Source organism: Metarhizium brunneum, chromosome 4 (genome assembly GCF_013426205.1).
Source record: "Metarhizium brunneum chromosome 4, complete sequence".
Lineage (NCBI taxonomy): Eukaryota > Fungi > Ascomycota > Sordariomycetes > Hypocreales > Clavicipitaceae > Metarhizium > Metarhizium brunneum.
Window position 1 is genome coordinate 3,254,181 of NC_089425.1, and position 12,406 is coordinate 3,266,586.

Here is a 12,406-nt window from a genome sequence, read left to right on the forward strand (position 1 = left end):
TAGTAAGCAAATTCTCAGCGAAGCAAACGTCTGCGAGATTTTTACGGAATAATCCATTGGCCTAGTATTACGAAGAATTTGTGGTGCATCTATCCGTTCCCGAGGACAGCAGCTCCTCAGTGACGCAAGCAACGGCTGCAAGGGATCCAAGTGAATCAGTGATCATCGCTCGTGTTCTGCCACATCAACAACTACTAGTTGCAGTTCCAAACAGCCATGGCTGCCACACTTTCTCCACCACCATCTTCACCTCCACCTCCAACTGGCAAACAGGCTCTGAAAGACTGGAGAAGGATAAACAAGGTGTTGTTTGCACGAGTTGTCAGGGGGCGCGCTTTTGAGGCTGCTTTCGGACTGCACGCTCTTCCATCTGCCACAGCCAGCATGGAGGCCATTCTCGCCCGCCCTGGACATGCGTCATAAGAAATGGGTCGGGTCTCCTTTCACGCCTTGTTTTGCAACTTGGTATCCGTCTTGGAAATCTCTTGGCATTTTGGACTTGACAACCTCATCGATGCTGCGACCGTTTGCTTGAATGAAGATACGGCGCGCAGGTCTGTTGTAATTGCGCGGTAAACGACTTTTTGTCACTCGTTTGGTCGTGGCGTCTCTTCCTCTTTCTCTCTCTCTTTCTCTTTTCAATGAAAGCATTATTCCAAATTGGTTATTGCCACCATGAAGTTGCCATCGTCTCCTTTAATGCTGCTGGCCGCTGGTCGCCTGAGTGTTGCAGCGTCTGTCTTTTCGCTCGACTCTGATGGTGCGTCGTTGTACAAACAACGCCAACAAGGCACCCCAAACAAATAAAGAATAAACCGACTGACGATACTTTCAGACGAAATTAAAAAGTCAGCCAGCATACTGGCCTGGGACATGCTTCAATATTATCACGGCAACGAATCCGGAGGCACGCCCGGAATCCTTCCCGGACCGCCGCCGGCCGGCGACTATTATTGGTGGGAAGGCGGAGCCATGTGGGGCACCCTCATCCAGTATTGGGCCTTGACTGGCGACTCGACTTACAACAACATCATCATGCAGGCCATGCAGTTCCAGGTCGGAGAGGGCCAGGACTACATGCCGCGTAATGTGACGGCCTCTCTGGGGAACGATGACCAGGCCTTCTGGGGCATGGCTGCCATGCTGGCCGCAGAGAATAAGTTTCCCGACCCCCCAGCCAACCGCCCTGGATGGCTTGGCCTTGCGCAGGCCGTCTTTAACACGCAGGCGAGTCCTCAGCGACACGACAGCACATGTGGCGGAGGACTTCGATGGCAGATTCCCTTTACTAATAATGGTTATGGCTATAAAAATAGTGAGTTTTCTTTGGAACTGATGATTCTTGCATAGCTAACTCTTGTCTCAGGCATCGCCAACGGCTGCTTCTTCAACATGGCGGCCAGGCTTGCCCGCTACACAGGAGACACCAAATACTCCGACTGGGCAGAAAAGACGTGGGACTGGGTTGAGAAAACCGGCTTCATCGATCCTAAAAACTATGCCATCTATGACGGGGCCAACGTTGCCCATCAGTGCAAGGACATCAACAAAGTCCAGTACTCGTACAACAACGCCATTTTCGCCGAGGGCGCGGCGTTTATGTACAATATCGCAAGTCTCTCCCTTTATTGAATGGATTTCCCTGTGTCTCTTCATTGTGCAAAACGACGGCTAACACCTTGCTTTCCCACGGCTCAGACAAACGGCGACCCAATGTGGGGAGACAGACTCGACAAGCTCATCAACTACGGCCTCAAGACCTTTTTCCCCCATGACGTTGCTGTCGAAATCTCATGTGAGCTCAACGACGGCTGTAAAACAGACATGTTTACGTACAAGGGCTTTGTGCACCGCTGGTATGCAATAATCACGCAGATTGCGCCTTTTACAGCAGAGCGCATCCTCCCCGTGCTCCAGAAGTCGGCACAAGCTGCGGTCGCACAGTGCACAGGCGGCGCCAACGGCCGGCAGTGCGGTCTGAAATGGGCAGACGGCAAGTATGACGGCAGGACGGGGGTCGGGCAAGAGATGAGTGTGCTGGCAGCCGTGCAGAGTTTGCTGATTGGCAAGGCGAGGCCGCCTGTGACCCATGATTCGGGCGGTACCAGTGCGGGTAACCCGGATGGTGGTCAGGGCGACGGATCGGTGATGCCGAATCAGAAGACTGTTACGGCGGGTGATAGGGCTGGTGCGAGCATTATTACGATTTTATTGCTGGGGGGAGCGTGCGGCATGTTTGGGTGGATGAGCTACGAGGCGTCTGGGCCTTGATGTTGGCTTTTTCGTGACTGTTTGATTTTGCAACGATTTTGCGTATCTGAGATGTAGATGCCTTGTATAATGTGCAGTGGTGGACAAAAGTATACATGCAAATGTAGGGTTTTGGAAATAGTTTTATCCGATGGGCGAGGCCTCTCGATTTATAGTTTGAAGTTGGCTGTTTCGCAAAAATATCGTTCATGCCAGGCTGATAAACTCCAGGCAAAGTTGAATTCGCCAGACACTCCATAGCTCATGTGAATGCCCCTGGATCTATTTTCCGTCTCACAGCGGCAAGATGCTTCAGCGTACTGTCCCTGCCCTCCCTCCGCAGTTGGTGGCCGGCGCAGATGATGCCGAGACCCACACGGCCTCCGGGTCCGCAGACCCGCATATCCGGCCAGTACATGACGGATCTGGCAATTCCATCGGCTCTGTCCAAACCTTGTCGCCACTACGCACAACCCATCAGGAGAAACCCATCTTGGTTCATTCAAGGAAACATGCATGTCTCGTTTCCCCATACCAGAGCCCGACTAGCTGCCGTTCGCCCTGCCCGACCGACATGACCGCAACTTCACCGGTGAACTTTGCGGGGTCCCCTTGGTTGCTACCCAAATCGAGACAAGGGACAACTCAACTTGCCTGAGGCCACTTGACCTCGTGTACAAGATTGGGTCGAGACTGTCTGATATCGCAGCTATTGGCTCTCACCGCGATGCATGTTGGTGCGCCGCATGCATTTAGGCAGACAGGGCAAGCGGGGTAGACAAGAAAAAGGCCAAGCTCGAGGGTATGAAAGCTGGTGAAGGACCAACAGACCGCCTCACTTTTCTTTTTTTTCTTTTTCCCACACACTCGTGGTCCTCAAGATCACAAAAGATCCTTCTCTCCCTCCTTATCCTCAACTTGGAACCACTGAGCCCAAAACAAAAAAAGTAGCTTCCCATCTCTTCACAATGGAAGAGCTTCGCTGTGCGGCCGTCATTTCCAACCTCGAAGGCATCAAAGACGTCCCCTTCTGGATAGACGATGTCGCAAAGCCCGTAAGCCTGCCCAGCCTAGACAGGCGCGTCGGACGCCTCGAGGCCGCCGTGGGCATCACGCCGCCGCCGCCCGTCACGGAGCCCTCGTGGAACGGGCTGGTCTGGCGCATATGGCGCCTTCGAAACAGGATGCCCAAGGAGGCCATCAGGGAGTTTGACGCGGAATCCCACGTTGCAGGGGCGGACTTCCGGTCCATGATGCCCGACGCCGCCGAGATTTCGCTCCAGGATGTCGGAAACGCCCTCGCCAGCATCAAGATGCCCGGGGGGCGTATTCCGTTCGCCCCCGAGCTTGACGACGCCGACCTGTCGCTGAGCTACATGCTGCAGCGGCTGTGCCACATGGCCGGCAGGAAGAACTTGTACCTTGACGCCGTGCCCGTCGGCCTCGTCGACGTCTATGTCCTCGCCGTCCGGTTGTCGCTGTACGTAGAGGCCGGCGGCGCCAGGAAGACGACGCGGCCGCCATTGTGGCCGCGGCCTGCTGCGACGGTGCCTGCGCGCCCGGCGAAGCCTTGCTGTGACTGCTGCGGGTGCTACTGTCACAGTAATAAGGTGGTGCCCATGCCGCCGCCGCCGGGGCGGCGCTGGGCCAGGACCAGGGGCCGCTCGGAGGCGTCGTCTGTTTCGGAGAGGGAGGTGCCGAGGAAGCGGCGAGGGTGGCTGGCGAGACTGTGCTTTTGGAGGAGGTCGGTGGGTGACTATGAGTCTATTACTTCTCGTGGCTCTAGCACCATTGTTGATTAGGGCCCTGTTTCGTCGGCTCGAGATGGCCTTGTTCATGGATCGTGATGCTTCGCACTGGTGTTCCATGACTGCTTTGGATCCTGTATTCCTCATCTCGTATCAACTAGTTCCTGAATAAAATAACTGCGCCGTACATCTTGATAAACGCCTGTCTGTAGCTGTTGTTGACATGTTGAATAAAGGGCACCACTGGATTCACCGTCTCTAATCACCATCACTATGATTGCGAGAAAATATTAAGCTTAGTGACCTATATCCTACTTGGAATTCATTACGTACCACTCTTTTCGTTCCTACGAATCCATCACGATGAGTGTCAGCACATGTCGCCCTTTCTATTGGGGCCGTGTTTCGACCCAGCAAAACTACTCGTCTCTCAACGTACTCCAGCTGAAGAGAGGCAGTCTCTTTCGTGAGTTTCAGGCAAATCTGCATCTCGAAATGAATAGTGTCGTCAAATAGCAGATATATTTGGTTTCCACTGTAGTAAATTTCCAACATTCTGCGCCCAACAGCCAGACGTAGATGTACATTCAACGGTCGGGTCATCGGTATGCTACCAAGTAGGATGCAGAGTCATGAAAGAAAATGGCAGGATCAGTCTAGTCTGTGTAAACAAAAGGGGGCTCGCTTATCCTCTGCCCTTTCCTATACTGCTGCTTCTTTGTTTTTATCTACACATCCGCACGCATCCCAAGCCTCGACTCCCCTACAAACCGCCAGCCTTGCAAACCTTGGTGGCAGTAGGCACAAACTTATTATAACGATCAGGGTAAGCAGACCGCTGGACACGCTGGCAAAGCGTACCAACAGCCATGGTCTGCCAGCCCTTGAAGCGCTTCATCTCGGTGAAGAACTGGCCCGCCGAGCAAGCCGCGTCCATGTCACACTGGACATTCTTATAAATAGAGGCGCGCTGCTGGAAGAGGCCGACGCTGTCGTGGTCAGAGCCGACGCGGTCGTGCGGCAGTTTCAAGGAAGCTGGAACACCACTGTTGGCGTACATGACGAGGCTGGACTATATTCCACAAAGAGCAATCAGCAAGAGAACCCGTCTCAACCAACGTATTCGGGGCCCTGGTTGGCACGGCAAGGGCGTACCTCGGTGAGAGCGGTGGCGATGCCAGCCTGGCATCCGTGGGCGCCAACCCCGTCCTTCTTGGCCTGGGCGATGATGCCACGCGCATACTTGGACTGGAGGGCGTTGAGGTCGGGCAGGTTGCCGCGGGCTTCCAGTCCGCCTTGGACGTCGACGGCCTCGGTGGGCAGGGCGCGGGCAGACGTGGCGCCGAGGGCCATGTACAAGAGAACAGTAGACACCTTCATTCTGCAGGCCGTTGGAAAACAAGAATGAGTAAAAAGTGTCGACAAGTTACTGATTGTATCTGCTGTGTGTTTCTGTGTCGTTCAGTGAAGCCAAAAACACAGGCTTGGGTAGGATGAAGCAGACATCTTATACACCCAGACGCTGGCTTCATAAGCCCGTAAGCACAGCATCCTTCACGATCCTGGCGTTCAAAGTGCTAGAAGCTGAATTCGGCCAGGAAGCACCCGATGTAGCCAGCGAAGCTGATCCCATGCTTCGCGCAAAGCTGACCCGAACAAGGCATCAAAGTCCTAGCATACCGATGGCCCGACCGTGACACTCGGCGATGCATCGAGATCCCATCTTTTCCCCGTACCCCGTACCTGGCATCTTTTTGGCCAAACTAGTTGCCGTAGAGGGGAATCCAACGTGACGATCCCTGCTTCAGCCCTTCAGCCCAAGATGCGGTCCAGGTCCACCGTCCAGATTCCAGCCCGGCAGATGGCCGAGCGACCTCTCAGATGACCGTGTTCCTGGCAGCCTCGACGCCTGGATGTAACGGGAGCGGACGGCCCATGCGAATAAGCGCTCTGGAAGAATCGGCGCCGGGTTCCCCCGTCTTAGAGCCGTAGATTGAGAAACGAAAATCGCTTCGCCATCCATTCCTAGACCGGAACCCCAGGATCATGATTAGCGATGGATTTGGATCGTGTTTGCCACTCGGCTAGCAAAACGACGGCCACAAGGGCGACCGCTTTGATGGCTCGCTTCAACTTGCGATAGGTTGGCAACTTACTCTGTACCTAGGTTAGAGTCTACAATCCGGAAGTGTCACTTCAGCTCATCGCTTGAATCGTGGTGCTATTTTTAGCACGAGACATCTCCGACATCACTGGGCAGCCCAGTCTTTGTTGGTTTTCACGGGTATTGCCGAGTGTCGTTTCCTGACTTCATGCTTGATCGCGAGACGCCATGATTTAGGACGAGCACAAGATGCCCGACGGAGACAGAAATGGCTTCTTGCTACCCACCATCACAATGTTTTGCACTCAGGAGGGTCAAATCAAATGCCAGACCAAATCAACTTCATTCGCTTTCCACTGCGAAATCAGGCTATACCTAGGGTTCGATACCAACACCGTCGATACAGTTGCATCTCAATACCAAAAGACCGGCATTGATGCTCAGATCTAAATGCCAAAAAAAAAAAAATAACTGGTCGTCATTTCGTCATGGAAACACAGGGAGTAGACAACGCTCCCGGATAATAAAAACAAAGATGAATAGGAGATCGGGCTTCCTCTCTTTCCCCTGGAACTCTGGCCCAGGCTCCCTCTACCATGGCCACATATATGCCGGTCCCTGAGGTAATTATTGCTTGTGCATGTTGTGTTTTCCCCCTTGGTTTCCTATCTCCCCCATCAGAGACTGTGCCACGTCATTCCAGTTGCATTTCTGATGGCCAACTCGTCCCCAATCACTTCTGCTTTGCTAACTTGGCTATACCGAAATGCCAACATGGCGTATAGGCAAAAACATGAGCGTCTAATTGGCGCAGCGTGCACTTCAGAAGGTGTCTGTATCTTCACTAGCTACAGTTCCAAATGTATCTTGAAAAAAGAAGAAAACATTAGTGATAATTTCCACGTGAATTAAATACCTTGTTCAAGCCGTACCTCTTTTTCGTCGTCTTTCTTCTCTTGCTGCCTCGTCTTCAGGGCTCTTTGGTGTCATGGCTCGTGGCCCGCTAGGTCGTCGACTGGGAACGCCAAGCGCAGCATTCAGATTCCTATTCTCCAACTTGGGGCTACTTCCAGAGTAGTGGCTGAGATACGTCGCCGTCATCGTACCGTACCCGCTCTCGGAGCTCTGCTGGGGAGCTGGACTGCCCTCCTTCTGTATCTTGGATAGCCGACTGGACTTGGGCGGCGTTTGTGAGCCAGGAGATTCAATTGGCTCCTTGGGAGGGCGAGGCGGTCCGGATTGCTGGCCAGGCGATGAGAAGTAGTCGGCCTCGGGGCCTGGAACAGACGAGTTGTTGCTGTATCTATTGGTGTTTGGAGGCAAGCGGTTAAGGCTGGTTGCTGAACCAGCCCACTCAGTAGATCTTGGTGTCATGGGGTTGTTGTACTCCTGCGCTGAAGACTCCAAAGCAGTTCGGAATCTCTCTGTTTGACCAGGTCTTGGCTGGGGATGCTGCAAGTTCAGCGAGTTCCGATGTGCCTTGTACTTGGGATCCTCGGGCGTCATGTATGAAGTCGGCGGCGGACCTTGTGAGTTGCGGCGTTCGCCTCGAATTCCCTGAAGGTTTGGATCCGAGAACCCAGAGTGCAGTTTGTCTTCGCCATATGGGTCATGGCTGTACATGTGATCATCGTCGTATGACGCAAGACTAGATGCAGACCTGGAGGGAGGTTGGAAATCATCGTATTTTGGTCCCTTCTTGGAGGAACCACTGCCGCGGAGAGCCTTTCCAACACTCGAGGCTGTCGTTCCTGACCATCGCGAAATCTTTGGCAACCACCCGCTAGAGCTGCTGGACTTGTGTTTCTTGCCCTTGTCGGTTCGTGGTGTGTTCTCGGCGCTGAGGGGTTGAGGATCTGCAGCAGGCGCCAGCCGTGGCGGAGTATCAAGAGGAACCGAGCCTCCACGCTGAACGTGTTCTGCTTGAGTTGCGGTCTGCAGATACCCACCGCCAGATCTCTCTGCACTTGGGCTGGGATGGTCGTACTGGTACTCATCGTCATTTTCAGGCACAGTACTGATTCTGTGCTCAGAGAACTTTCGCTCAACACCGCCAGCCGCTTGGCCACGGGGCTGTGATGCGGGTGCTGCTTGCGACTGCGTGGCAGGCGTAGGTGTCGAAATGCCTTCTGGCTCGTAGCCCTTGTCTTGTTCAAACTGATCCTCGGCTCGGAAATTTTCATATGATTGCCCTGGTCCCCCAGTCGAAACTGCCGGTGCTGTCTGCGTCTTGAGTACATCGACTTCGCCGAGAAGCTGCATAAGCATATCTTCGATGCGGGTTAGGTCGTTGGTGCCCTTGGCACTAAGGCCTTGCAAAGCCCGCTTCCAGAGATTCTTCTTCTTGACAGCAGCTTCATCAAACGTGCCAGCTTGCGACGGGCTTTGCAGGGAGCGGGAGGCTGCCCCCGGATATGGCCTCGGCCCGTTGATGGCCTTTTGCAGCTTTTCTGTGTTTTCCGCATTGGAGAAGATCACATCATCCCCGGTGTCTTGCACAAGTTCCTTCATCTCACGGAAGGAGTTGCGCATCTCGAGAGCAGCATTCATGAGCAAGGCAACAATTTCTGTATCCCGGGCGCTTCGTTGGGCGTCACGCACCATCAACTATGCATTGTCAGTCAAGGAAAAAGATGCGGGATTATACGGCCTTGCTGCTGGGTGTGTCGGGGTAACTTACGTGTTGCATCAAGGCTAGGATGTCTTTATTTTCGATGCGTTCTATACCCGCACCTGTGGCGGCGTCGTAGAATGGCGAGGCCATGCCCTGGGACATGCCGCTCATGTGCCGAGCATGAGACTTGGGCACATAGAAGGGATCGTCGTCTGTTACAGCAGCATTAAAATCAACCGCCTTGCCCTTCGCCTGCGGATCAGGGGTCCGGTTCGGACCGTTTGACATGTAGCCCTCGTCGTACTTTTGACCAAAACCAGGACTGCCGGTGTTGAACGGAACTTCGAGTCCTCTGCTGAGCAACTTTTCACTGAGCTCAGGATTCACAATAGGGCTCGCGTCTTCATATGGATTGGTAAGCAGAGTGTCCCGTTTCCGCTCGTCAGATGTACGGTGCCATTCATCCTGATCTTGGCTCGCTTCATTACTGTGGGTGGCAGCCATGCCTGCGGCAGCTCCCAATGCGGCAGCTCCAATGGCCTCAGCAACTCCAAGCCCTCCTGCTCCAGCTTCCTTGCCCTTGGCCTCTGGAGCATACCCGCTCATCTCTCCTTGTGTTGGTGTTGCCCTACCAGACCAGTCCTTATGGGCGGGCTCGCCGTCAAGACGCTCTTCGATCAACGAGGGATTGGTCTGCAGCTCATCGTCGACATATCCAATTTCTGGCATAGGATTATCCATGTCAGGCAGACCACTGGCACCTAGCTTTGGATGTTCTTCGAGGTCCAGTCTATCAATGCTGTGAGTTGGAGTGTTACGTGGCTCCCAGCCATGTTGCATGGTTCTCTCTTTGAAGGATCTATTTCGAGCCACACCAGCGGGCTGGAAGTCCTCCACGAACTGTCCTGAGGCTACTGCTTGCTTCCTCTCCTTTGCAGCTTTCAACGCTGCTGCTGCTGCGCCAACTGCGCCAGCTGTGATGGCGGCTTCCGATGCAGTCGGCGAGTGTCGATACTTGGTTCGAGGTACCTTTCTCCCATACTCATCAACATCATACTCTGCGTATTCCTGAGACTGAGCCACGGACTTGGACCCTGGTGTAGTTTGTCTTTCGTCCTCTGGTTCACGAGGGTCATTAACGTCCATCTTCTCAGGGCTGTCGATGTTGGGAGAAATCTCAGGCCTGGGTTGTTCCTCGTATGAAACATTTGAATCCCTGGCAGCGTTTTGATCATATCCCGAAGCTCCAGTAATGACAGATTGGTCGAGCATTGATCCATCTACCAGAGACGCAACCGCAGACTCGACACCAATGGGAGAATGAACAAAGTTGGGGTTCGCCGCGATTCCTCGAACAGCCTGACCAGTAGCAGTCTCATCAAATTGCTCTCCGCCATCTGCAGAGGCCCGGTCGAATTCCCGGCTGCGCACGTTGCCTCCTGCAGAGCCATCTGATTGCAAGGACAAGTGTTGACGAGTTCGTTCAGGTGACTTGGCTGGGGAGGGCATTTCCATGGAATCCCGGGGTAGTGGTGCTTCACTGCCAGCTTCCGTGTATCCGGAAACACTGGGAATCGGGCTAAGTCCTCTGGCGCCGGCTTGATAAGGAACGTACCGAAGAGGCGGAGGGACATCTTGCGTGCTGTAGTAGCGGTCTTCAAAATCATCTTCAGGATAGTCAACTGGCTCAGGCACGCCTCTGCTGCGTTCGTAGTCGTCGTAGGAGCCGATGGGAATCTTTCGTCCATACTCATCTGTCTCGTATTCTTCAACATAGTCCTTGCTGCCTCGAGGTAATGCTGTTAGGTCACCATGAGATACGTTTGCGTGATGCATAGCCAGGGCATGTTGCTCTTGGTTTACCGGCGACTTGACACGAGTCGGGGTTGACGCGCCTGAAACCGCCTGTTCGCCGTGGACAAGACCTCTAGCCGGCGCAGCCACAAGCTCTTCGCTCGCAGAGTGTGGTCGGTCTGATTCGGCCGACAGGATGGAAGTTCGAGTAAGCTCGGAAGGGTTTATGTCGCTCATTAGTGGCATCGGGGGCTCAGGTGCAAGGTGCTCGTCGTCCAACTCTGAATCAAACTGCTCGTGATCCAGGCTACGACTTCTGGTGTTTTCGGCTCTTCTCCTGCGTCTCTCACGTTGTTTTCTATCTGGTGACTGAACAACATCATCCATGGCAGAGCTCGCACCCTTGGCCAATGCCACCCCAGCAGCTCCAGCAGCAGCAGCTTTTAGCAGATCGTTACTGCGCCTTGGGGTTGTGGCATCTCCTTCATGTGCCTCGTACTCAGCGTTGATGGAATCATGGCTGGGGCTACGCAATGAGATGTCATCATCGTAGTCATGGCGTGCCTCTCGATTCCGTCGGTCTCTTTGTTTTGCCCCATCTCGCGAGCTCTCGCCTCGTCCGCCAGAAGACCGCCTGCGGTCGGATGAGACGTCCTCTCTCGAAACAGAGGTGACGGACGAAGTGAGTGAGCCACGCCGACTTTCACGTTTGCTTTGCTCCCTCTTAAGCGCGCTCAATTCGGGTAAGATTAGCCTTCGGATAGCATCCTCCACAGTCTCAAGAAGTTTTGGGTTATTGATTGATGATTTCGAGGCTCCAGAGCGGACGGAACGCGTATCAAGGGAGCGATGGCTCGGGGCGAGATGAGACGACACAACACTGGAATCCGCCGCACTTATATTGGATTCCTGGTGACCGCGACTGGACCGTTGACGTGGGGACCGAGCCTCATCCACAGCGCGCTCACTAACAACACTGCTAGCCCTGCTTTTTGAATGTCGCCTCTTCTCGGACTTGTCTTTTGATTTTTCGGTAAGTTTAACACGCTCCTTTGCTCGAGTTTTATTGTTGCTTATTTCGCCCATGGCCGATCCTGCCAGCGCACCGGCGGCCGTGGCACCAATAAGTGCCTCACCGCGAAAAGGGCTAGAGGAGCGTTTACTGTCTCCTGCAGGACCCGAGCCGTCCAAAAAGCTGTCTGTTGGGATGGCAGAGATCTCGGAAGGATTCCCTGGCTGATACGGCTCGGCAGAGGGTATCAACGGACTCGCGGGGCGCCTTCGCCTGTGGCTGCGGTCTATTTCAATGTCGATGGGATTTCTCGAAACATTAGATTCCTCGGTTGCCGAAGCATACGATGTCATGCTGTTTGTGTCCTCAGCGTCGTGCAACTCGATTTCCCGAGATGCGATGGCTTGGTCAAGGGGAATGCGGCGGGTGAGGGAAGCCTTGCGGGAGCCCTTGGTCTCGGTCACTTGGATATGATCGCCTTTGCTCTTCTTGGACGGAGTCAGACGGACGCGGACGCTTGGTTTGCGTTCTTGGCCACCAGATCCGCTTTTCCCACCCTCGAAATACTCAATCAGTAAGGACGTTTGAGATTTGCTGGATTTGTGGCCGCGAGTTCGGATAGTGACTGGGGTACCATCCTCGGGAATAGAGTAGGAGGATTTCTCGTCGCCAGGCTTGGACAGGTCGGTTGCCACCTCGCTCGGAGTTGTCGTGTCAGTCTCAGTCGGGGCAGGAAGTGGTGGCACTTTCCTAGATTCGGCGCCCATTGTGCTGACGTGCGGAGGGGAACAGGAATGGGGATTGAGCCGACCTCAGAGGCTCCTTATTTCACAGCCTCGCAGCGTTGAGGATCAGGAGCAAGGCGGGCTACCGTGTCCCGGGCA

The 12,406-nt window shown here is 54.2% G+C and overlaps 4 protein-coding genes across 4 annotated transcripts; 2 read left to right on the plus strand and 2 right to left on the minus strand.

The window, feature by feature from the left end:
- Positions 1-675: 675 nt before the first annotated feature.
- Positions 676-2,271, plus strand: DCW1_5 (Mannan endo-1,6-alpha-mannosidase DCW1; the record flags this gene model as incomplete). The annotated part of the gene is made up of 4 exons (XM_014689957.2): positions 676-760; positions 836-1,315; positions 1,367-1,611; positions 1,699-2,271. The coding sequence occupies 4 exons, from the start codon at positions 676-678 to the stop codon at positions 2,269-2,271; spliced, it is 1,383 nt and encodes a 460-aa protein (XP_014545443.2).
- Positions 2,272-3,218: 947 nt separating this feature from the next.
- G6M90_00g076610 (uncharacterized protein) lies at positions 3,219-4,052 on the plus strand (the record flags this gene model as incomplete). Its single annotated transcript, XM_014689955.1, has 1 exon — positions 3,219-4,052. The coding sequence occupies one exon, from the start codon at positions 3,219-3,221 to the stop codon at positions 4,050-4,052; it is 834 nt and encodes a 277-aa protein (XP_014545441.1).
- A 709-nt stretch (positions 4,053-4,761) lies between these two features.
- On the minus strand, positions 4,762-5,378 carry G6M90_00g076620 (uncharacterized protein; the record flags this gene model as incomplete). Its single annotated transcript, XM_014689954.1, has 2 exons — positions 4,762-5,070; positions 5,154-5,378. 2 exons carry the CDS (start codon positions 5,376-5,378, stop codon positions 4,762-4,764), a joined length of 534 nt encoding a protein of 177 aa, XP_014545440.1.
- A 1,645-nt stretch (positions 5,379-7,023) lies between these two features.
- Positions 7,024-12,289, minus strand: G6M90_00g076630 (uncharacterized protein; the record flags this gene model as incomplete). Its single annotated transcript, XM_014689953.1, has 2 exons — positions 7,024-8,709; positions 8,783-12,289. The coding sequence occupies 2 exons, from the start codon at positions 12,287-12,289 to the stop codon at positions 7,024-7,026; spliced, it is 5,193 nt and encodes a 1,730-aa protein (XP_014545439.1).
- Between the last annotated feature and the right edge of the window lie 117 nt (positions 12,290-12,406).